Source organism: Castanea sativa, chromosome 8 (genome assembly GCF_040712315.1).
Source record: "Castanea sativa cultivar Marrone di Chiusa Pesio chromosome 8, ASM4071231v1".
In the NCBI taxonomy this organism is placed as follows: domain Eukaryota; kingdom Viridiplantae; phylum Streptophyta; class Magnoliopsida; order Fagales; family Fagaceae; genus Castanea; species Castanea sativa.
Genome location: NC_134020.1, coordinates 24546792 through 24573331, shown reverse-complemented (window position 1 = coordinate 24573331; position 26540 = coordinate 24546792). Strand labels below are relative to the sequence as shown.

Sequence of the window (26540 nt, the reverse complement as noted above, 5' to 3'; positions counted from 1 at the left end):
CTTTTTTTATTTCTAGGTTGTATTTGAGTTATGCTTATATGTGCATTGTTAGAATAAATTAATTTTCTTGAATAGTAAAATTTTTATTTTACTATTTTTTTTTGTTAGTAATATTATATGTGTGTGCTACAAAACTGTCATTATAAGACAATTGATAAGGTAGAAGAGAATTATGTTTATTCTTTTGGCAAATGAAATACCTTTGTTTAAGTTTGCATAGGTCTTTAATTATTAAATTTAGGAATTTTTTCATATAAATATGTTGTGCTATTGCTTGATACTTTTAAAGGCAACAATTTATATGCAATTTATGTAATCTAAATTCAAGTGATTATTAATTTATTATTTCTCAATAAAATTATATTAAAAGTATATACTAAAACTGTGCAATGTACAGGCATAATACTAGTTGAATATATTATTGAGCAAGCTTTTTTTTAATACATAAATTTTTGTCATGTAGGTTAATTTATAACCAAAGCTTTTGACTGTTTATTAACCTTCCAAAGCTTAACACATCATTATTATTATTTTTTTAAATAAAATTATTTTTGTGTAGTCCAAACTTCACAAAAAGTGAAACTCTATCTCTCTAGCAAGTCCAACTTAACCTTTTCATTTAGTCTAATAAATTATTTAGTCTACCTCACAAATAAGTAAATTCTCGTATATAGCACGAGTTAGCAACTAATGTATTAATATCACAACGCTCTATCTTTTAATAAGGGAAAAGACCCAACAAACTTTTACGTCTTGGCGAGATTTGATTGATTCTTAACAAATATGAATCAGATGGATAAGAATTCAAGAGAGTCCATTTTTATGACTAAAAATAATAAGAAAAAAAATAAAGCTATGGGTGTACCACCTTAAAATATAGTAGTAATTAATGCTAATTAGAGACCCAATCGAACATTCTCTGCTATAAGAGCATTCTTATCAAGCATTTAAAAAAATTTAGCATTTACCATCTCAAAACCTATATTTGTAATATATACCACACCACTTTACAATATCCTTTACATCAAAACTTCTATTTTTTTAACAATTCATTTAAATATTCTTTTTTTATTATTTTTTATTCATTTTTTTATTATTTCTCACTCTCCCTCTGTCTCTCTCTCCCACTGTCTTTCCATCTTTCTCAACCCGGTGAAGCTTCTCCCTCCCTCTAATATTTGCTCTCAAAACCTCCATGACCTGAGCTTTTCAAGCTCATCACCAATAAACCACGGCCACAGCCACAACCACCACCACCAACCACAACCTCAACCCCTAACCACCAAAATAAAAATAAAAAATAAAAAAACCCACGGCACAAACCTTCAAGCTTCTCCCTCTCTGTGATATTTGCTCTCAAAACCTCCATGGCCTGAGCTTTTCAAGCTCATCACCAATAAACCACAGCCACAGCCACAGCCACAGCCACAGCCACCACCATGAACCACAACCTCAACCCCCAAGCACCAAAATAAAAATAAAAAATAAAAAACCCACGGCACAAACCTTCAAGCTTCTCCCTCTCTGTGATATTTGCTCTCAAAACCTCCATGGCCTGAGCTTTTCAAGCTCATCACCAATAAACCATGGCCACAGCCACAGCCACAGCCACCACCACCAACCATAACCTCAACCCCCAACCGCCAAAAAAAAAAACCCACTGCACAAATCGCAGCGAAAACCCACCACAAAACCGCCACAAAACCCACCATTTCAAGCAACCCCAATCCTCACCTCAACCCTGATCCTGATCCTCACCTCAACCCCGATCTTCAACCCATGGCCTCAACTAACTCAACCCACAGTCTCAACCAACCCCAACCACCGTCGGACCTAGACCCACTTGCAATCATCAAGACCCATCGGACCCACTAGAGAGAGAATTTGAGAAAGAGAGATGAGAGAGAATGAGAATGAGAGAGAATGAGAATGAGAGAGTGAGAGTGAGAGTGAGATTGACAGTTAGTCTGAAGAGAGAGAAAATAAAATATTAAAAAAAAGATAGAAGCTTGCTACAGTGCGGTCTCAAAAATGAGAGCGCACTATAGCAGTATTGTAAATTTTTACAATATCCCAGTTTTGATGGGGTGCGTGTTTTGGGGTTTAGCTGCTAAAAAATAAGATTTATAGCATTTAGGAGGCTTTATAAGAATGCTTTAAATAAACTTGCTTTTTGTGCTTTGTTATCTGCACAGCACCTTTTCATCTCCTCACAAGGTTTTTGCAATTATGGAGATTCCTTTTTCTTAATAAACCATGATTATACTAGAGCTCACATCCTATGTCATCCTATTTTTTCTCTTGCCTCTGCTGTTATTCACTATCAGAAATCAAACATGATTAAGCAAGCAGCGCCTTCCACCAAGCCCACAAGCCTTACCAATCATCGATCATCTCCACCTGCTTAGGCCTCTCATTCATCACTCCTTTAATGACCTTTCTTCTAAACATGGTCCTTTACTATACCTTCGACTTGGTTCAATCCCATGTATTGTGGCCTCTACTCCAGAGCTTGCAAAAGAACTTCTCAAAGCAAATGACCTCGCATTCTCTACCTGTCCAAATTCTCTTGCCGTTGATCACCTTACTTACAACTCTGTGTTTGCATTTGCACCCAACGGACCTTATTGGAAATTCATCAAAAGGTTGATCACAACTGAGCTCTTAGGGAACCGAACACTTAACCAATTCCTTCCTATTCGAACCAAGGAATTGCACCAGTTTATTCGATACCTAGTAAACAAGCGTGAAACTGGTGAGAGAGTAGTTAATGTCAGCGACGAATTGTTAAAACTAACAAGCAACATTATATCCCAAATGATGTTGAGTATTAGGTGTTCGGGGACAGACAGCTTGGCTGAGAATGCGAGGGGTTCGGCTCGTGAGGTGACAAAGATTTTCGGACAATTTAATGTCTCGGATTTTATATGGTTTTGCAGAAACTTAGACTTGCAGTGATTTAGAAAGAGAATTGAGGATGTGCACAAGAGGTATGATGCATTGATTGAGAAGATTATCACAGATTGTGAAGAATTAAGAAAGAGAAAGGAAACAAGGAAAATAACTTGTTACGGAGGAGAACATGATGTGAAGGATATCCTTGACATTCTGCTTGATGCTTTTGTTAGGACACATGTAATTGAATGTTAGGAACATATGTCAACTTTTTTATGTATTGGCTAATCTTTTGACAAAACGCATTTTACTTGTAATTAGGTAGATCTAGGATGTGTTTAATGCAAGTGTGACCGGAAACCTAGTTTGCCCTAGTTCTTGAAGAAGCTGATGTGTTTGTACACTGTAGGGTTTTGTGACCAAGCAACTTCGTGTATTGAAGAACAAAAGAACTTTGTAGCCAACATTCTTCTTAAGTTAGTGATCAAGTCGCATACTGGGATCTTCATATCTATTGGTTAGTCACGTACTAGGAGCCGTGCATTGAAAATGAGAGATTGTCACTACAGAACAAGTCCAATTGAGTATTGGGGTAAGGGTTCAACTATAGGTTGGTATAAGGTATTGGGATTCTTTTACTTATAACTACTTGTTTTGATAATATTGGATTCTCGGGAGTAGTGGTCTTAAAATCACCCGGTGGGATTTTTGCAGTGTAGGTTTTTCCCATTCGTAAACAAATCATCGTGTCATTTAATTTCCGCTGCATATTTAGTTATTTGGTAATTTGTTTGTGCTGCCATGCTTGTTGCATATAATTGAACCTAATTAATTCACTTGGCTAATTAATTGGTTAATTCATCACAATGGGTCAATAAGTTTTTGGCCTATCAGCTTTGAAGAACGTAAATTTGGAGATTACATTAACTAGAAATCACATCAAAGCCCTGGTTTTGGTATGTATAAACCACTCAACTTGAAAAATGCCTCCACGGGCACACACAAGTAAACAAATTCCTGCATGCATATAGCTATGGCTTATTTTAAGGAGTTAAAAGTACAGTTATTTTGGCGTTAAAAATGAATGCGTGAGCAAAACAAGTTACAACTACATGATTGAATTTAATCGAAAAAACTAACTTACAATACCTAAGAGATGGCATGTAAATTTTATACTATTTTATGTACACACATACATATTTGTACAAAAAACAAAAAGTTATGGATTTGAATTTGAAAGTCAACTCTTCTAATAAATTGGGGGTAAGAGTGTATATCATAATTTTTCTTAGATCAGGAGGGTGTGGGAGTTTTAAATTGAGTATAACCTATTAAGTACACAAATACATACTGAAATTTACACTTGTTGCAAATTTGAAAATAGATTTCTGTTACTGTAAAATTGACTATAATTAGAAAAAACCTATTGGTTTTTGTTGATCTAAATATAACAACAAGTATTCAAACATACCTCTAAGGTGACTGCATCTTCATGGAAGAGTGATGTTAATGATAATGGAATTAGGATAGAGGCATTAAGGAACATTCGTATGTTAAGGAAAATATTTTCTTACGCTCATTTTACATCCATTATTTTATATAATATCCATGATCGATGTGCTAATGTAAACATTTTAAAATGTGAAAAAGCAATGTCTACATTTAAAACATGAAAGTGGATGAGAGAAGAAAAGCTCCACTGTTTTATAGCCCTACTATTAGTACCTTTTTTATTATATTCCACACAATAAACTAATTATGAAAAACTTTTTTAGAAATTTCTTTTACTAGACTTAACGATTGAGATATAACTGGTATGCTAAAAAGAACAACTACCGATAAAACTGAATAACAATGTTTTAATGTGAGTGCCACACTCTTAACTATATTTTTTTACTTTGTGTTAGATAGAACTAACACTACAAAAAAACTAGCCTACTGCGGCGGGCCAAAACCGCCGCTAAAGCCCCAAAAACCGCCGCTATAGGTACATTTCACCTATTGCGGCGGGGGCTATTGCGGCGGTTCTACCCGCCAGGCTTGTTGCGACGCAATATCTCTATTACGGCGGTACAAAAATCCGCCGCTATAGATACGCTTTTTAGCGGCAGTTTTAGTCTATTGCAGTGGGCATAAAACCGCCGCTATACAACGTTCGAATTCGTTTCAGATGACTTTTAGCAGCGGGTCGTGCCCGCCGCTATTGTGTTCACCTTTAGCGGTGAGCGCAAAGCGCCGCTATAAGCTTGCAAGTAAAACCTTGTAATTACACTTTTAGCGGCGAGCTATAAGCACCGCTATAGGGACTCATTTAATAGATAAAATGTGAACTTATTGCGGCGCTTTTTGACCGCCGCTATATGTTTGAACCTATAGCAGCGGGCTATAAGTGCCGCTATAGGGTTTCATTTAATAGATAAAATGTGAACCTATTGCGGCGCTTTTTGACCGCCACTGTAGGTTCTTTTTTTTTTTTTTCCCAGTGGGCTTTGAAACTACTGTTTACATCAAATATAAGGGACAACCTGTTTCAAAGAACCTGTTTTGCATCAAATATATTGTTCAAACCTGTTACAAAGAACCTATAGTAGTTTTAGCTCTACTAACACAATACCACAAATATAATTAACTAACAACACCACAAATGTCTCCAAACTACCATAATATTTGCATAGAAATATATTCTCAAATACATAACATTGTCTATAACCCCATCATAAAATTAACAAAAAAAGATGTGGTCTTTTGAGTAAAACAACCGTTCAAATTAAGCTAATACAATAATCAAAGTTCCAAAGTGTTTAAAAAATATCCTTCAACACTTGCAAAAAATGCTGCCTCATTCTTCCAAAGTTCTTTGTTCACAAAAAAGTCCTCGAACACCAAGATAAAACTTATAAGCTGCTTGGTTGATAGGATGCGGCTGACGATTTTGGTAGACTTGGAGAATGTTCGGCCAAAGGAACATCCTACATACAAAGTATGGTTACTCAATTAGTACGTATAAATGGAATAGAATGACAAGACAATATTACCAAGGCAAAAAATGTCTATTACATTTCTCTATTACATCATAAACTTGTGTATATATATGATATGGCATTGAGAAAAAAAAATGTTGTGACTGTGTAGATCCATAATATGTTTCTACCTGCAACCAACTCAATAAATGCTTGCGCGGAAAATTCTAACAAGTGGTGGAAAATGAAGTAAGGAACAAGGACACTAGCTATAGGGAATAAAACAATTCAATCATGTTCTATTATACTCATGGTCAATTTCATGTGAAATTGGTGACTTGGCAATGAAAACTGATATGACATATGATTTCTTATCTTTCCATTACATCTATTAAGGCATCAATTTTCTTTTTTGGAGCTGTAGAGAGTCAAGATTTTGCACTTATCGTCACTCCAACCTAAAAGTGGTTTATATGATGGAGATGGGAACTAAAATTAGAGATGAAGTTGATACTCATGGTTAATTTCATGCGAAAATGGTGATTTACATGATGGAGATGGGAACTAAAATATGAAATGAATGGTTTGTAGTTTATAGTTAAAACCTTATATTCTTTTATTGAGTTCCATAGCCTTTATTGAAAGGTTTTAAGTTAATGCTTGAAGCTTTAATGGGGTAACAGTATTCCCATTTTTAAATGATTGGACTTAAGCGGTGTAGCTCATTGGTGAATTTACATTTGAGATCTACACCAAATTTCAACTTAATATTTTTTTTTTTTTGTAAAAAAATTCCGTTGCCAGTTTGTAACAGCTAGTATATTACTGATTTTATAAAATATTGCAGCCCACACTAGTTATATTGATAAATTGTGTACCATGTAGATAGTTATATTGATAAATATTTGTATGCTTCATACAAGGTATGGTTACTCAATAAACGCGTATAAATGGAATAGAATGACAAGAAAATGTTATCCCGCTAGTCAATATTGCATTTTCAACATGTGTTGCTTAATTTTTTTTTTTTTTAATATTTATCTTACAATAAACTTTCAAGTTCAATTTTGTATTCTTTCTAAAAAAATGCATTTTTATTCTTTCTAAAATAAAAATGTCTTCAAGACATTGACTAAGTCTTTGTTAATATACCTGATTGCATTGAGGAGAAATTTGTTGAAGCATGCGAGCCATTCTTTGCTCCATTCTTTGCTCCATTTCTTCGAATTGACTAAGTCTTTGCTTCATTTCATCAAAACCCGCTAGTTTCTCCTCCATAGTAGTTAAGGAAGCCTTCAGTTGTGCAACTTCATTGTCCCTTGCTTAACTTGAGTGTATTTCAATGTCCGTGAGAACGCTCTTGCTACTTCAACCACTTGGGCTTGGACCAAATCCCACCCCACAAATACGACCTTTACGCTCCTTACCCATCACTTTGGCAAACACATCATCTGGTGACCATGCAATACTACCACTCGTGTCAAATGACTGCAATTGATTCGAAGACATCTCCAACAATTCCTTCATTTTGTCCTGATATGTGGGTTTGAACAAAACAAAAAAAAGTTAGAAATCATATTGTTAAAATGACCCCATCCTATATATATATATATGATGGGACATGGGATTTCAAAAAAGTTACACAAGTGGTAGTATTGTTTCTATATACAATATTGTTTCTTAAATTCCTATTTCGTTACCCCCATCTACAATGGAGAAATTACTCACCATTTTGGCTTTTACTATAAGGTTAACTACAGCTCCATCTTTACGAGTATGTAGTACTTGATATAATATTGCACGCTCTACAGGTTGTCCATCCATTTTTGCCTACATTATGAACAACATATTTATGTAATGATGATACAAAGTTCCACATAAACTTTAGGAGAAGTCCAAATCATTTAAAAAGCGTTATAATACTTATTACCTTTTTTGCAGCATGCACAGCATAGCTACAAGAGCCAGCAGTATGTAACTCATCCTGTTTAGAACGACGGTCCTTATTCTTCTCTGACTGTATCTACATTCAAAAAAATTACATGTTTATATATAGTATGCTTTAAGGATCTAAAGCCACCTTTAGCTAAAGTCAAACCTAAAAAATATCATTTGGTATCTATTGGAAACACCTATAAAAGAATGAGAGGAACTACATGGTGATAAAGAGTAACAATTTGATAATAAAAGCTTCACTTGCAGCAATATAATGGACATCAAAATATTAAACACCACACAGTTGCCTTTGTTTTTGAACCTTGATACAAACTAGCATTTACCACCACCAAGACTTCTACCAAATTAAACAAATATGAAATATGAAACATAACTTCTCATATATACCAGTTTCACAACAAACCCACATAAAACTAACAAATCCTATCTGAAAGCAATCCAATATGTATTCTTTTAATTTCTCAATAATCATTCTCCTTTTGGTATGATCCATGATGGAAAAGAGAGATAAAACAAACATACCACTGCATCATCAGTATACCAATGATCGACAAGTATATCCCAATCTTGTGGTATGCATCCCTTGGGTGGGTTGTTCTTTACCCGTGTTTTGTTTCTTGAATGAGGTATATAATGTCGTTTCTTCATCCTAGACTTATGATCCCTCCAAGCCTTCCCAATTTTTTGCAAGGTAAATGCCTTCAGAGCCGCATATGCAATAGGATTAACAGGGACACTGTATTTACGCTACAATCAAATAGTTGAATTATCAAATTACAAATGTGTTCATGCTAAATTAATTATATAAAACTTAGTACAAAATATCATAATTACAAGTATTATAACTTCTTTAATACCTCTATAACACACCAATACTCTTCGTTAAGTTCTTCTGGCATGTCCTTCCAATTGAGATATCTAATCGGGCACATGTGTGGTTTCCGCGCAATTGTACCCAAGAAACCAGTGAAAGTCCTCGCCCTATCATCAACCGGCTGATGCAAACTATTTAGTAACAACTCAATTTCTTCGTTATCAAGAAGATCCCAAACATCCAAGTACTTGCTTAGCCTGAGAGTAACACGTACAACTGGTTGCACATCTAAATTTTGAAAGAGACAATATCAATCAATGTCAAACAACAAAGCATGAAAACCATCTAATAGGATGAGTCTAAATATTCTATTAAACAAGTGGTCATTAATTTTCTTATGACCAATTAAAAACTTTGGTTCAATTAAAAAATTGAACCATGCAAAAGCCCATTTATTTCATAAAATTTAATATAAGGGTTCACAACTTACATGCCCATACCTTGTGTATGAATGGTAAACTATTGAGTAAAAAGCTCATACCTTGTGTAGAAGCTTCGTGCGTTTCTTGGTCCCTCACTTCATCCACATCTTATGAAGAAGCTCTTTCCAATGTTAAACTCTTAGAATACGTGCGTAGATTTATCTTTCGCCTTCCCATTTCAAGTGTCGAAGTCTGAAATAAACAAGTATATAAGCACAATGACAACTAATAGTACAAGTAAAACTTCTCATAGAGCAAATCTATATAAAACTACCCTTAAACAACACAAATACAATATTTTCAATGAGAGCCCCAAATATCACTACTATTTCAGTAGCATATAGTATAGTATACATGTTAGAAGACATTAATAGGCATCCAATTGACCATAATATCTTGAACCTTTCAAATTGCTAACACAAGACCACAAATTTCAACTTCTAACAATCACATTAGAGAACATAGAAGGAAAACTAAAGCAAACAATTACACTATCAAAATACCCAAAATAAGATAAGGTTTCATAGACTCATACCCAATAGTATTAACTAGAGTCATCACCACTAGACTCATCATCACTAGACCCATCATCACTAGACCCATCATCATTGGACTCATAAATATCATCACTAAGCTCTTCATCATCGATACAGTCTTCTTCAAGCAACTCATCCTCACTAATCAACGGTGTATCATAAATGGTTCCTTCTGCATCAACTCGAGCTCAAGCATGGTTGTCATTTACATCATCACATGCATCATCAATAATTACATTATAAGGGACATTCTCCATATATGTATCCACTTCTTCATCATCATCTATAGCTTTAATACAAACATCAAACAACTCCCTAGGTTTTGTTTGGACGACCACCATCCAGTCTTTATGTCTCACATCCTCCACGTAAAACACTTGCAAAGCTTAAGATGCTAATACATAAGATTCGTCAATCAATCGATCGCCCTTGTGTATCAATCTTGAAAAAATTGACAAGAGGAAAGCCAAAGTCATCTTTTTTGCATCCTCTCCCACTAATAACGTCAGCCCATTGACATTTAAATAATACATATCGATACTTGTCAGAGTAGTTCAACTCAATAATATCAATTAGTACACCATAATAAGTAGCACCACCTTCTGTAACAACACAAATTCCACTATTTTGAGTTTTCCTAGTTGTCTCAAAATCTTTAGTGCGAAACTTCAAACTATTTATGACATAATGTTTGAACCGTTTTACTTCATTATCTGGATATCGAGCAAACCATCTAACTTTATCAGAGAGTTCCTTTCTCTTAGAGGCATCCATTGACATCACCTATTATTGAGGAAGACTTTTATTATAAGTATGATATTTAAAGTGTTACAACCAAAAATACAACAATATATATATATATGCTTTACTTACATATTCCCTAAACCATGGGCAGAATTCCTCTATGTGCTGCTTTTGAATAACATCATCAGTCACATGAAAAGGAAAACCGGTCTTGATCTCTACTATGTGTACACTGTGTAGACAAACGTGTTAGTGTTAATCTAGAGTATTGTATTGGAATGCCATAAAAGGATATGTAAGGACATATCACTTACTCGCAAAATGGAGTGATTTCTTCACAATTGAATAGCACATAACGATGTGTTTGTATCCATGAATTTGAATCTAGTGTAATGCTCACCACTGCACCCATGGATTCCTCAACATTCCTTATAGGCCGATTGAATGCAGTTTCAACAGATTTAAAATAGCATGAGCAGAATGTTAAGCATTCCTTTGCTATATACCCTTCTGTAATGGAGCCTTCTGGATAAGTTTTATTATGCACGTAAGACTTAAGTCTTGACAAGTACCTATTGGAAAACCCAAGATCAATAACAGGAAATCGGTAAGTTAAATAAAAGCAAATAGACCAAGTTAATATATATGTTACCTCTCTATAGGATACATCCAACGATAATGAACTGGGCCAGCAACTTTGGCTTCGCTTGCCAAATGCATGACTAGATGTACCATCACTGTAAAGAAAGAGTGAGGGAATATCCTTTCTAACTCACACAATGTCACTATAATCCTCTTCTTAAGAGCCTCAAGTTCCTCCACATTTAGTACTTTGGAACATATCTCCCTAAAGAAACAAGATAAGTCAATTAAACTCCTACTCACTTCAGGGGGCAAAGATCCACGTATTGCTATTGGAAAAAACTACTGCATTAAGATGTGATTATCATGGCTCTTCATCCCACTAATCTTGCGTTCTTTCAGTTTAACGCAACGTGAGATGTTTGAAGAATATCCATCTGGCACTCTTAAATCTTTCAAAACTTGCAAAAAACCATCCTTTTCACTAGCATTCATATGGTAGCAAGCATGTGGCATACGTGTCTGATCATTCCCAACCTTTTCCAAGTGAAGTCCACTTCTTATACCCATATCCTTTAAGTCTTGGTCTGCCTTCAAGTTATCCTTTGTATTGCCATCCAAATTCAACAATGTGCCAATTATATTATCTAGGGATGGCAATTTAAATCCGACCCGCGGATACCCGGTCTAGCCTGACCCTAATGGGCCGGGTTTTACCCGGTCCGATAAAGAATAGGGTCGGGTATGGATTTTTAAAAAAAAAACCCGAAGCGGATCCGGGTCGGGTCCGGGTTTTATCAAAAAAATCCAGACCAGACCCGAAACCCGACCCGTATAAATACTCGAATAAATACCCGGTTAAATACCCGGTATATAAGTACATTAAATTACTAAAATACCCCTTATATATATATATATATATATATATATATATATATATATATATATATATTTTCTGATTTTGTTTTGTAAACCCTAAGTCTCTACTCTGTACTCTCTACTCTCTACTCACACACATAGCCAGCCGCCTCTCTCACACTCAGCCCTGCCCTCTCGCCTCTCTCACACTCAGCCCTGCCCTCTCGCCAGCCTCCCTCTAGCCTCAGCACACAGCCCTCTCACCTCGCAGCCTCACCTCAGCCCGCAGCTCTCGCATCGCCGTCTCGCCTCCCGGTCTCGCCGTCTCGCGGCCTCGCCTCGCGTCGCCGTCTCGCATCGCAGTCTCGCCTCGCGTCGCCTCGCCGTCTCGCGTCGCCTCGCCTCGCCGTCTCGCATCGCCTCGAGGTTTTGCTTCTCAAAACAATTTTGTGGAAACACATGACATTATTGGTTCATTTGTCAATGGATTTGCCTATTTCGATTTGTACCTTTTTTTTTTTTTTTAATCCATGTAACTTGGGTTTTTTAATGTTAGTTACTTGTGAATGATTTTGATTAGTCTGTTGAGATTCATAGCTGAAACTGTAGTTTTGGGACTAAAATTTTGTTGTTGTTGTATGTTGTATGTCAAATGCGGCTTTGCTGGAGAGAATTTCCCTACCAAAATAAATCAGTCCCAAAACTCATTTATTTTTATTTTTCCAGCTCCAGCTTCAAATTTAAAACCCAAAATTCTAATCAATTGATAACAAGTAAAAATTCTAATCAAGTTCGTGGACTATTAATGGGCTTCAAATTTTTTTTTTTTTTGGTTGGGCCAAATTTGGGCCCAATAAGTTAAACGGGCCCGCGGGGCCCGGCGGGGCGGGTCTAGGCCCCGAGAAAAAAATCCGATTATTATTCGGGCCGGGTCCGGGTTTTGGGTCTTGGCCCGCGGGTCGAATCCGGGTATGCAAAAACCCGGCCCGAACCCGACCCATTGCCATTCCTAATATTATCCACTACATTCTTTTCAATGTGCATCACGTCAAGATTGTGACGCAACATACGGTCCTCCCAATAAGGCAAGGTGAAAAATATACTTCTCTTCTTCCACACAGTTAAGGCATCCTCCCCTCTCTTTTTTTTATTAGTCAAATTAACTTTTTTCTTCCCAAACACATGTTCGGCTACAACATCCGTTTGTAACATGATTTCCTCTCCAAGTACTGTCATAGGAGCTAGTCTCATATCATCATGTCCATCAAATGATTTTTTTTGCTTACGAAACTTATGATCTCTATCCAAGAACCGCCTGTGTCCAATGTAACTAAATTTTCTTCCATATCTTAACTAACGAGACTGACTATCATAGTTACAAGAGGGACATGCAAGTCTCCCTTTGGTACTCCAACCCGAGATATCACCATATGCAGGAAAATCATTTATGGTCCACAATAACGCAACATGCATTTGGAATGATTTTTTGGAAGACACATCAAACGTTTCTACTCCAACATCCCATAACTCATTTAGTTCTTCTACTAGGGGTTGTAAGTACACATCTATATCGTTCCCGGGTGAGGTTGGACTGGGAATCAATAAGGATAGCATGAAATAAGACATTTTCATGCACATCCATGGAAGGAGATTGTATGGGATCAAAATGACAGGCCATGTACTATGAGTAGTACTCATATTTCCATACGGATTGAATCCATCAGCTGCTAATTCAAGCCTTACATTACGAGGCTCGGATGAGAACTCTATGTACTTAGAGTCAAATGATTTCTAAGTTTCAGAATCAGCAGGATGCCTCATTAACCCGTCATTCACACGACCATTGGCATGCCACTTCAAATGATTGGCTGTTTCAGGAGACATAAATAGTCGCTTCAATCTTGGCTTTAAGGGGAACCACCGTAGGATCTTTGCAGCTTTCTTTTTTCTTCTCTTGGAGGAAGCATTAGTACTTTGTTGACCTTTAGACTCATTACTTTCCCATCTTGAAAGGTTACAGTTTGGACAAGCTTCAAGGTTCGCATTTTCCTTCCAATATAAAATACAATCTTTAGGACAAGCATGAATCTTCTCATAGCTCAAGCCCAGATCCTTAATAATCTTCTTAGCCTCATAATAATCTTTTGGCAACTTAGCATTTGAAGGAAGAAAATCAAGCAAAAATTGCAGCAACATGGTAAATGATTTGTTGGTCCAATCATTAAGAGACTTTATGTGGTACAAATGCACAATAGCTGACAATTTGCTAAAATGCTTACAACCTTCATAACAAGGTTGATTAGCATCTTCAAGCAATTTCATAAACTGAAGTACATCTTCGTTAGGACCTTCTACAGGACCTTCTGTGGGTTGGTGCACACTAGGGACTTCTTCCGTTGGCCCAGATGCCATATCTTGTATGGGGAACATGTCATGCAACATGTCACGAAGATCAGCATACTCTATCGGGTTTTCTTGGACATGACTATTAGGAGTTTCAGTAGAAGTCTTTGCAGACGATGATTCCCCATTAAAAATCCAAGGGTTATAACCCCTACAAATCCCGTGTGACACTAAGTGAATGTGTACAACATCTATAGGCAACGAATCTGTATGCACGCATTTTTTACTCGGACATGAAATTGTTCCATCCAGGTTTGCATGGTTAGATGCAAAATTCAGAAACTGTTGGACTCCATCTAAATATTCTCGCGACCTTCTATTGGTAAGTTTCATCCAACTCTTATCCATTGCTATAACGTGGTTTACAAGAAATACCTATAATGTGATTTCATGAAAACACAAACCAAGAGTTAACACACATTCCATTTACACAATTTCATCTTAATTTAAGAAACAAATCATCTTTAATCATTCACTTTTAGCTATGTTTCTAATCAAACAATGAATTTAAATGCATAGAGAAGTTATCAATACATTTGGTAACTATAACATCATTACTAGCAATATTCTTTAGGAATGAACATCTCTTTAAATATGCAATTCCATTTTAGCGTTCCACATGTGTGAAAAAGATAGAGAGAATTCCTTAAAATGAATTAATCAAATAAGAACAACTTAACAACAATCATCCAATATTACACAAAACAGTCATCACTCCCAATATCAACTAAAACCACCTTATTACTCCATGCAAGCCACCTGCTTGCCCCAATTCAACAACTCACCACAAACAGAGAGAGAGAGAGAGAGAGAGAGAGAGAGAGAGAGAGTACCTTATGTCTTTCACCAACTTCACTTGCTTTGATCACACGAACTTATAGTGCATCTTCTTTTTGCAATCTGCCAACAAGAAAAGAATATATATAAACCTAAGTTAATTTTCAAACAAGACTCACTTCAAAGCAATTCAGCTGAAAGTGAGTCACAAAAGAAGCATATCTAGAAACAACACACAAGTTTGTGTTGTGCAAGATGAAATATAAAACAACTTCAACTACAGACTCTTGAGTGTAAACAGAATTTTATATATATATATATATATATATATATATATATATATATATAATTTTTTTGAAAGGAGACAAAGAATTACAAACAAAACACCATTTGGGCTTGGCTTAGAGAGAGAGGTTTAATTTTTCAAATAGAGAGGGGGAGATGTTTTAGAATAGGGTGGGTGCATGGGTGAGATTGGTTTTTTTATTCTTCAAATATTAATTTTTTTTAATTTTTAATTTTTAATTATGTTTCTCTCTTCATACTTTACAACCATCCTCCATTCTTTTCCTTCCTTCTCAAGAAATGCAAAGAATGAATAAAAAATGCAAATACAACGCAACCATGTAATTTACACAGTTACTTTAGTTAAAATAGAAAATGGAGCATAGATACATAACTTTACACAGACAGATCTAGGTGATTTTTAAGGTTGACAAGCCATTGTTTTAGATAATGGTTGTGTTTTCTGATATTGGCTTTCTCGTTGAGTGCCAAAGAATATATAGTAGATACATAATTCAAACATATATGCATGTATTACACACACAGTACATACATAATACATGCATGCATATACCACCCTCTAAAATTAAATGAAAAAACTAACATATTTAATTTAGCAACCAACAATAATTATTATGGTCTAAATGGTCTTTAAATCTCAATATTATTTTGGGATCCATTGAAGGCTATGATAGGCTACTCAATGGAAGGCAGCCATCTCCAATCCTTTGCTGCACGTAGGACTTGATTCCAAGCCTCTTGTTCAATGCCAAGAGGCATATTTAGTTAAGCTACTTGACACACTTCTTCAAATCTAAATCACCTATGATGTGTCCTGAGTTTGCTGAGGATACCAAGATGCAGCAAAAGAATAGACTGTGGTTTAACTTATAAGATATGTATATACATTAGGTTAATAAGGATGAGATTCCTGCCCAAAATAGGACAGAGATCTGAACTAGAATTCTTCTGCTAGGCATCTCTAAAGAGAAATATAACTACCCCATTTAGCATCTGAACCAAAAGATAGTAACAGGAGAATATCTTTTCTTGATTTTATAATAAGGATCAGTTCTCTGATCACAAGAAAATGTGTAACTAAAGAGATGCTTGAGCATATTCAAACACACTAATTAGTCTAGCTAAAGATAACTGTAAGATGATGTTGAATTTCAGGATCTCTACTCTCCAGGACAACTTTCTCAAACTGGTAGTTTTGAGTACCAGCCTATACAACAAATTCAACAAAGAAAAAAAATGATGAAAATATAATAATTAAGAAAATTTATCAAATAGCATTTTAAAAATGAGCTTATCAAATAATATAGACTAAAAAACAAATGTCTTTGTTCCTAATTGACTTTTGATGTTTTTCTTTCTTCGGTGGGAAAAGGCAAGGAATCAGTTTTCCATAAAAGCGGTATCACACTAATTCCAAAGAGTTCTACCAGAAGCCTAAAATAACATGTAGAAAGCCAATAAAAATCCTTTATTATTGAAGACATGAGGAAGGCCAATGCAATAGTTATGTTCCTCAATTTGAAGTTGTGTTAAGCACGAGGAAGGCCAAATGACTTATATTTATCCTAGGCAACATTTTTCTTTAGAGAAAAGGGGTACCAATTTTAACCAAATTGATTGTTATCATAGTTCTAAAAAGAAGACAAATATTGCATACAGCTACATAAAAACCAGAATAATATTTGGTAATATTAATTCCCTCTATTTGAGACTAAATTTAATAAGGAACTTCTTCCTCGCTGCCAATTCAACAAACATGAATTTCCAAACAATAAAGCTGTAATAAATATAAAGGGGCTGCAAAAAGCACCTAGAGATATTAAGGAAACTACTAGTTAGCATTAGGTAGCCACTTGAGTAAATAAATATGATAATTGCCTATTACTTCAGAAATTTTAGTTCCAGATCACAATTGAAGTTTTGAAGCATTCAATATTTTCTATGGATGGGAAAATCTAGATCTTGTGTATTTTGGTAATTACTCTACATGAATTTATGTTATACATAATTTTTTTTTTTTAAAAAAACCTAAATAAAGAAGAAATAAATATATTAAAAACCTATAAATTATGCATACAACTAATAGCAGCAGCATTTTCAATGTATTTCAGAAAAAAAAAACTAAGACCTACACTTATCCCAATTCCCAAACCCTCCCCAATAGAAAACTAGTTTAAAGCTCAACTACATCAACCTTCGTGATTAGGAAGCTAAAATTTGAAGCTTTAAAACCACTGTGAATGACCCAAATGCAGTATACCAATAGCAGCAAAACAAAAAACAAAAAGTTAAAAGAGTAAGCTTTTAAACTAGTGAATCCTGGACAAACTTCCACATGTTAAATGCATTTCAACCTGATGGAACCTAAAATTTGCCAATTGAGGATCTCCAGCACCAACACATGTGCAACAGATGACGACCTCAACTTTGAGAAATCTCCCTTTCAGTTGCCCGCTTTAGTGCTTTATATTTTTTCTCATCATTGCTTGACAATTCTCTTGTACACATTAGGAGAAAGACACATATAAGTTTTGCAATCTTTTAGATTCATCTAGCTCAATTAGCAGCAAAAGGCACAAATATGTGTATAACAAAAAATTATCTAAATAAATACTAAACAATTAATGGGCCTAACAGCCTATTGCATGTAAATGCTAACCGACAAGTTACTAATGAGAATAAGATTCAGAGTGTATGTTTGTTGGACAATCTTCTAGACTCCTGTTTGTTAGCGGAGACTTGGCCAACGGATTACACCTTCTTCTTTTTTTGTTCACCTTTTTGTTTTATATTGATAATTGTCAATTTGGGTAAATTTTTTTTTTAGTTTCAAATTATGTCGTTCGCTTCTAATGATAACTCTTTATCATCAAATTGAGACACTAATCGATTTTTTATGCAGGAGGAGACTAAACTCCAAATCTTTTATTCAACTATCCAAGATCAAATTAAATATTATCAAAATGTATGAATTAAATTAACAGTGACCTTAAAATATGAGAAACGCTATGTTCACAATATTTTTTACAACACTTTCACAATAAAATTTTAGGTGGCTAATTGTTACCCACTATTATTAGTGGGCAAGAAAGTTATTTCAATATTTGATTCAAATTAAAAATCTATAATAAGCTAACCCTTAAAAATTATTATAAAAATATTATAAAGGCAGTAGCACTTCTCCTAAAATAGGACAAAAATAGAATTTAGCCAAAGAAAAAAAAAAGATACAGTAATATGCTAGGTCACCAGAGGTCCAATACAGAAGAAAAGGAAAGAAAGACACCCCACCCCAACCCCCACTACTACTACTACTACTCTAGTGCCCTCCCTTTCTCTCTCCACTCTGGCGTTTGCTCTCTTTGGACTCTATTTTGACTTCTGTACAACAATGGTGGAATTCTTTTTTCTTTTTTTTTTCATTTAAGCTAAGGTGATTGATTTGGAAACAAAACAGTTTTGAACAGATATGAAAATATGATCTGTTTTTATTTTCATGAAAAAAAGTTACCTGTCCTTTTGTTTCTTTTCAACAGAAATGGGAAAATAAGTACATATATATTGATAAAGGAAAATAAGTATATTGAATTCTCTTATTCTTGGGGTCATTATTTTATGACCAACAAACATAGTCATAAATAGTTGTCACGAGTCCATATAGCCAGCTGTAATTGATGTACAATAAAACTGAAGTAGAACTATAAATGATTGACCAAGATAAAACTTTAAAAGCAGTTTTGCTTTAGTAACAACAAATCATATCAGCAATTATGCGAGAAATGTAATCGATAATGTTATATGAGCTACATGACCTTGTAGATACTTCATAATAAATCACTAGACGTGGCCTAACCAGAACCAAGGTTAGCCAAGTACAGCTGAATACAGCTGCCTTATATTTGCTTCTCTGATAATCTCCTTTATGATCAACTTGAACTAAAAAAAGTAGGGACATAAGGACGAAATGAACAAGAACTAATAAAAGATTGTCAAAGAACTTTAGCCAAAAAAGCAAAAAGATTCAAACGCTATATGATTGGTATGCATTATTCTTCAATTTCACATACGAATGCGTGCGCATCAACAGTTAAATGTTTAAAGCTGTCTAGTGCATACTCAAAAAAATGGAGAGAAAGGAACAAAAAGAAACCATTCCTTTGTCTACAATTACAAAAGTTTGAAATGCAACAAGCAATGGAGGGATGATAACAGGGCTGGTATCCTATTCCCTGCCCCTGCCCCTGCCCCACTCCTGCTTCAAGGAAAGTTTTTTTTTTTTCTTTTTCCCTCCTGCCCTGTCCTAGAGGCCACCCACCCCGCCCTGCCTCACTCAATTTTTTTTACACAGTTTATTAAAATTTCATTTAAACTATATCATACATTAAATTAAAAAACATAAAACATTTATAAAAAAAAAAAACACTAGTTCTAACATTACAAAACCTTCTTAAAGCATAACAATTCAAGTCTTTAAAAACACAAGAACAATTAAAACATAACAATTCAACCATTAAAAAACACAAACAATTTAAATCTTAAAACATAAAAATATAAATACAATAATACAATGCCAAAAGACAACATAAATTTAAAGTTTGATGGCTTAATGTACATATATATGCCTTATAAAAAACCTGTATAAAAAATACTTTTTAATTGTTGAAATATAAGTGGGGTAGGTACAGGAGAAAAAGTTAACTCTCGTCCCCACCCCATTTGCTATGCAGGGTAGGGTGGGGAGAGGTGGGTGGGTACCTGCAGGGGCAGGTTTAAATTTCCATTCCTTTATTTACTCTAAATACCAAGGACACTCCATGAAGATGCTGCAGATAAATCAGCACTTGAATCAAACAACTATCTATATAATCTTTCACACTGAACTGACCAACACACGAACATCGTCCAAGTAAATTCCACACCAATATCACATCTAAATTTAACTGAACATGCATACTTCTCAAAAGTACTCAAACCACACTTCCAACTCCAAAATGACCTAATCCACTCAATGACAGGAACATGTTCAATACCATAGTGTATATCAAGTAATCTTTTTTAATTTCTCTCTCAAAGGTTATTTAAAACATATATACTTTATAATGATTGATAGCATATATCTCACAAGAACCCATTCGATAATGCCCCAAGTTTCGGTGAGCCGTGTCTTTGAAGTGTGAAGGACAAAGTCAAGTCAGGTCCAAATCAGACCCACCTAGAGAAGAAAACCTTTCAGTAAACAAAATTTCCCCTAAGAGTAAATTTTGTAGCATAACATACAGCCAAGGATTCCTTCCTTCATAGGAATCAAGTGTTACATGTAAAGAGTAAAAAGCTAATACCAGAAAGGAATGCATTATCCATGAACGGCACATCTTCTAGCATTGTTAAGCAACAATGTCAAGAAGGAAGAAAAAAATTTTCCTACACTGGGGTTACTTATCTGCTGTTATGCTAATAATAGGCAGAAGCAAAGCTTCAAAAGAAAACTCAAACAGATACATAGAGTAAGATGTATCTAGAGTTCAAAGAATACAAAATTTCTTGATTGCCTGCTGCTGATCCTATTATAGAAATAGCCGATTTTCTTGATGCAATTTTTTTCTAACCTCATAATCTAACTTTTAGTCAAGAGATTACATTCAAATATTCAAGGAAAGTTTTTTTTTTTTTTTTTCCCCTCCTGCCCTGTCCTAGAGTTAAAATTGGAAACCTACTAACCACAAGCAATCGCAAAGCCATAACAAGATTTCATTCACCATTAACACCTTAACATTCTACAATTGCTGCCTCATTCTCAAATATGCAATTGCATGCACCAATTAAAACAACTCAATTCAAACGATTCTTCACAGATTGATCATTACAAAAATTAAGAAAAAGATAATTCATCAAACAAAGCTTAAAACAACAAAAAAATCTGAAACCTTATTTCCCAAAACCCAAATTCTTAATTCTCTATTTCCCCTCACTTTCCCAGCAACCAAACAGAAAAAACAAAAATTAAAAAAAAAAATTCCCCAAGATTTCAAGAGCCCCCCAGATCTACTACCAAACCCAATCCCCAAATCCAAACACCACCAATCAAAAACCCAAATTCATGATCACAATTATTACCTTTTGTTTAACAATGGGGCTAAAGTTTTCGAGGCGCTTGAGTGTAAACTCCGAGACCTCCTTCACAATACTCACATGCGACGATCTGAGAAGCTCGCAGATCTCTTCCAGTATTAAAAAATCGCAGCAAAAATCTGGATGCTCCTCCAGTATTCTTTTTCCAAAACCCTAAAATTCAAATCGAAAAAAAAAATTATCAAAACCTATCGAAAACGAGACATCTAAATCAAATTTAAAATCAAAATGAATCACAGCAAATAAATAAATAAAAAATTATCACCGGTCACAGTGGTAGATTATTTGAAGGTGGTGGATGGAGAGCGGTGGCAGTCGCACTCTCGTTCATCCTCTTGGCCTCTTTCGTTCGGTCTCTGTTTCTTTGTTTTCTTTTTGGTTTTGTTTTGCTTTTATACTCTCCCGAATGGACTTGTAATTAACATGTCATGAATTTTGATATATTAGTTGGTGTGTCTCTGCATATATTAACAAGTATGAAGTATTCAATTGTGATTGAGAGAAGGGAAAAATATTAATTGAATACAAACCAACCTGTAGCAATATCTTCAACCTTTCCAATGGAGCAACAGCTGTGCATGACCTGCATTAACATGAAACTTTTCAGTCAATATAAAATGAAAATGGCAGTACCATTAAACGCAAATGAGAAAGAAATTCATAGCATGGTCTTGCAGGCATCAATCAGCTATTCTAATAGGAAAAATCTGAAATATTTCCACTATAAGTTCAAAGTTAGTGATTTTATATATATATATAAATAGAGACAAAAGTTACACACACACACAATGGGCCTTGAACCAACTACCTCACCCTCTACCTAACACTTGCATGGGGGAGGAGGGGTTAGTTGAGCTAGAGCTCATTGGCCAAAATTAGCGATACCAGAGTTATGGAGGAAACAGAGTTTTTCTGGCCGCCATCTATTATGGAAATTTAAGGACCTTGGCAGAGTTAAACTATGGACAAAGTTTTCTGCCTAAAAGAATCATATTCTAAAAACATCAAACCTAATGACTATTAAATTGATTAGTGCCCAATACAAAGGCAGATAACATAGCAACACTAACTAGTGTCAGATATTAGAAGACAGCAACGCTAACAAAGGCAGGTAACATAGCAAAAAATGCCAAGGAAAGAATTATACAAATGACTATTAAATTGATTAGTGCAAGGATCAAGGTTGATATTTGCCATAGGTAATCAGGTATGTTACCAACTAGGTGGTTCATTTGTGATAGCCGGCAAGAGAGTGTTTCACAATCCACTGTAATTAAGAAATGGCTTCATGTTATTGTTATGCAAAAAGATGTTTCCTTCTGGTTGTAAGATATTCAATGTTTTGAGTGGACAAGTTCCACATTTTCCTTCCCTACCGTTTTTAAACATAGTGCATTTCTGCGAGATTAAAGTTCACCCTTGCTTCACTAAGAGTTTGGAATATCCTTGCTTTATTGAAAGTAACAAAGTTTGTCCCTCTGTTCAGGGAGTGACTACAGAACCTGTAAAATATGGGTTGGTCACTCTATGTTGATTGGAAATATATTGGAAGTTCCTTGCAGTGCAGGCTCTTGTATCTATAAAATCGCAGGAGGCACTGCTCTAAAAAGCCCTGGTCTTTCTTCTTTTTTGTCGTTTTTATTTTTAGGGCTCTTGGCTTAGAAAGCCCATTACCCTATTTACTGGTCAACTAATCACATGGTTGGCAAAACTGGAAGGTAGAGGTCTTTATGCAGCAATCATTAGGGGATCAAAAGAGATTTGCAACCTCTCTAAGCTAATATGTTCTATACAATATCGATTAGTTACAGTACATGAATAGTGATTAGAGAAGGGGAAGCTCCAGCATTACGACAAAAAAGATCAAAAAAATAAATTGAAAATTATAAAGAGCATACCTGTAACAGTGCAGCAATAGTATGAAAAGAATTCCACAACAATGGAGCTAAATCTTGAAATAATTCTCTCTTCTAAAATTTTTATTTTTAAAAAAACATAAATTAATTAGGCACAAATTTATAAGTGCAGCAATAGTAACTTTAGAGGCCAATCTTAATAACACATTATTCTAACTTCGTACATATACCAAAACGCGGACTAGTTGTTGAATTTGGACACGGTTTTTGCTCTTTTACCCTTTTTTTGTTTTTCCAAACAGAGGACAACTGCAACAAGAACAACCTTGCATTTAATCACAACAAATTCATATGTGATGCGCACGCTTAAAGACCACAAACCAAAATGATCACTTGGAAATATTATATTAGATTTCAATTTGAAAATAAACATAACAACAACTATAACAGACAGCAAAAAACTAAGAGAATGTAAACAATTAAGGGCACAAGTACTTAGCCAGATGACATTATTCAAATTCCAGTGCTCAATACACATTTTCTAAAACATCATGTGACCAATCTCCATTAGAAACACCAGAAAATATCACAAACACATATAAATTTCAAGTCTTGAAGCAATGAGTCCATTACTTATAGTTGTTTATATAAATTACAGAATACAATATCCAAATAAAATTACTTTTTTTTTTTTTCATTTCTTTCTTATCCATCATTCTCAATCAATAACCAATCAAAATCTTATATATCCACTTTAGGAGAATAAATAAATAAATAAATATATATATATATATATATTCAATGTTAAATTTTCTTTGTCTCAGCAACCAAACAGCAATTTTTCGTTTCTGCTTCGGTTAAAAGTAAAAAGAAAATTCATATAATCGAAGAAGAAGAAGAAGAAGAAGAAGAAGAAGAAGATGGAACTGACAATCCTCAAAGCTAAGCATATGCCTGAACTGCTCCACAATCTAATAGCACCTGAATTTCCAGACACCAACATGTAACTATTATAAAGTGTGGCCACTCCTCTCATTTATAATCTATAATCAATAAATTTAAAACCAAAGACATTTGACTTTTAGTCGATCTCAAAAAAATCTACCACATAAGCATTTGAATCTTCACAATTTTTACACGTAATTGTTCTGAGATATATTTATAACAGGTTTTAAATCAATTTTTTTTTTTTTCCTTATATGATATAAGAGGCAATTCCATATACAAACGTAATCAAAATAATTATCAAATTTCATAATCAAACCACAAAAATAAAAAATAGAGAAAATCATTTTTCGTTAAAACTTCACGGGCATTACACAGTTTAAGGCCTAGTAAGAAATCTAGAACAGAAACTTCATATATATATAGAGAATTTTCTAGGGAAACAAACAGAAAGTGGTTAAGTGACCTTGCGAATGAAGAGGCGAGGGGACTGAATCTCAAAGGTGAAAACAAAATCAGGAGCACTAGTCACCACTTGCACATCATGCCCCGCCAGAATCAGCTGCCGAGCCACCTACACTCATATCACCATCGCATCCCATTCAAATTTCATCAATGTATTCTTCATATATATATATATATATATATATATATATATATATATATATATATATATATATATCCAAGAAAATTTCGCAACATTTCAATAATAAAAACAAAACAGTGTGATCAAGCATCAAATCGATTTAATAAATCCATGGGCATATATAAACCAGCGACGAGAGACTTGCAAATACTAAGAACAGCTTGGTTTTGATTTCTTTATAAAAACCCTTCCACCTTAAATACATAGGTGTTGCCTTTTTCCTCTGCTAACCAAATAAAATAAAATAAAATTTCAACACCACACTAACAAGAACCCACACCCCCTAATGAGTAGAACACAAAGCCACAAGTTTTGGAAAAAATGAATCCCTTAAAAGCATTCCAACAATCACTTTCTGTGCCACTTATAAGAAACTTTTTTTTTTTATATTCCAGTATATAACTAGAAATTTTCCATTTCTCAATATCAAGACAAATACATAAGTTCATTATCTATTGCATTTCACAAATCAACCCTAAAGGTCTTCTATCACTATTGCTAAATTAATTTAACTTTAAAAAATAAAAAACACATTTTTTCCTAGTGAAACTAGTGGTTCCTTAGATAAATGTCATCCAAATACCCCCAACAACCCACATGGTTAGGAAGGACGAAATATAAGCAAAACAAGCTTTCTATATGAAAAATGAAACAAAAAGGAAAAGGGCCAAACCATAGATGAAGAACAGCTCTTTATGTAGTCTTACTTTACCTTAAACCCCAATATTCACCGTCAGTGGTTCATTTCTTAACACCACCGATTCGCTCGAAGCGGCGACCCACCAGATCGAGACACGCCCTCTCTTGCTCGTCCTTCTCTCTCTCTCACCAATTTCCCATGGGTGCAAGTCACAGTGCTTCGGCGGTCATTATGGGTCACTTGGTCATGGTGGGTCTGGGTCGTGGGTCACAGTTTGGTGGTGGATCAGATTTGGTGGTGGGTGAAATTTTGTGATGGCTGGATTTGGGGGTGGTTGTTTTATGATTTAGGGATTTTGTGGCTGAGTTTTTGCTTTGTAATTGGTGATTTGTGATGGATGGGTTTTGTGATTTGGTTCTTGTTTTGTAGTGGTGGCGGCTAGTGGTGGGTTGATTTTGGGTTGGGGTTTACAATGGTGGAAGGTGGGTGGGTGATGGTGGCTAGTGGGTGTGGGTAGTGGTAGAGATGAGGGTGAAGAGATTTCTTCAGAGAGAGAGAGTGTGTGTGTGCGTGTGTGTGTGTGTAAAAACCATAAGGCACTAAATGAAAAGGGAAAAGAAAAACCCAAGGGAAAATTTAGGTCTAGGGGGAATTTAAGGCCTATAGCGGCGGGTTATTGGCCCGCCACTATATCTAAGTTGAAGGCCACTATAGGTCCCTTATTACGGCGAGTCATTGGCCCGCCGCTGTAGTTCGCCGCAATATACTAGAACTATTGTGGCAGGCCATTGGCCCGCCGCAATAGTTCACAATAGTTCTGGTATATTGCGGCGGGCCAAAAAAGCGCCGCAATAGGTGACTTATAGCGGCGTTTTTAGTACCCGCCGCAATAGGCCAATTTTCTTGTAGTGTAACCATTAGGCTTCAAAGGGTTTTGGAGATCAATATATAATGGTTAGAAGAACCCAATATTATCATTATACACATAATTTCTTAATTCTGCAATTTAAC

At 35.0% G+C, this 26540-nt stretch overlaps 1 protein-coding gene and 1 pseudogene across 1 annotated transcript; one reads left to right on the top strand and one right to left on the bottom strand.

Annotated features, from left to right (window-relative positions):
• Positions 1-2031: 2031 nt before the first annotated feature.
• Positions 2032-26540, top strand: part of LOC142606061 (cytochrome P450 93B2-like) — a 30523-nt pseudogene continuing 6014 nt past the window's right edge.
• LOC142607754 (uncharacterized) lies at positions 5541-25434 on the bottom strand. The gene is made up of 15 exons (XM_075779363.1): positions 25170-25434; positions 24710-24817; positions 23523-23607; positions 23341-23412; positions 21977-22025; positions 21708-21900; positions 21428-21595; positions 15064-15130; positions 9167-9299; positions 8669-8913; positions 8334-8558; positions 7786-7878; positions 7584-7685; positions 7008-7388; positions 5541-5864 (listed from the first exon to the last, which is right to left on the bottom strand). Exons 10-14 carry the CDS (start codon positions 8741-8743, stop codon positions 7224-7226), a joined length of 660 nt encoding a protein of 219 aa, XP_075635478.1. The 5' UTR covers positions 8744-8913; positions 9167-9299; positions 15064-15130; positions 21428-21595; positions 21708-21900; positions 21977-22025; positions 23341-23412; positions 23523-23607; positions 24710-24817; positions 25170-25434; the 3' UTR covers positions 5541-5864; positions 7008-7223.

What these genes read in the sequence shown, in the direction of transcription:
- LOC142607754 (XM_075779363.1), bottom strand. Translation starts at nt 8,743, where the DNA reads ATGTGCCCGATTAGATATCTCAATTGGAAGGACATGCCAGAAGAACTT. An exon ending in AGTATTGGTGTGTTATAGAG is followed by an intron (nt 8,559 to 8,668) that starts GTATTAAAGAAG and finishes ATTTGATTGTAG; the next exon opens with CGTAAATACAGTGTCCCTGT. An exon ending in TTATAGTAAAAGCCAAAATG is followed by an intron (nt 7,389 to 7,583) that starts GTGAGTAATTTC and finishes CCCACATATCAG; the next exon opens with GACAAAATGAAGGAATTGTT.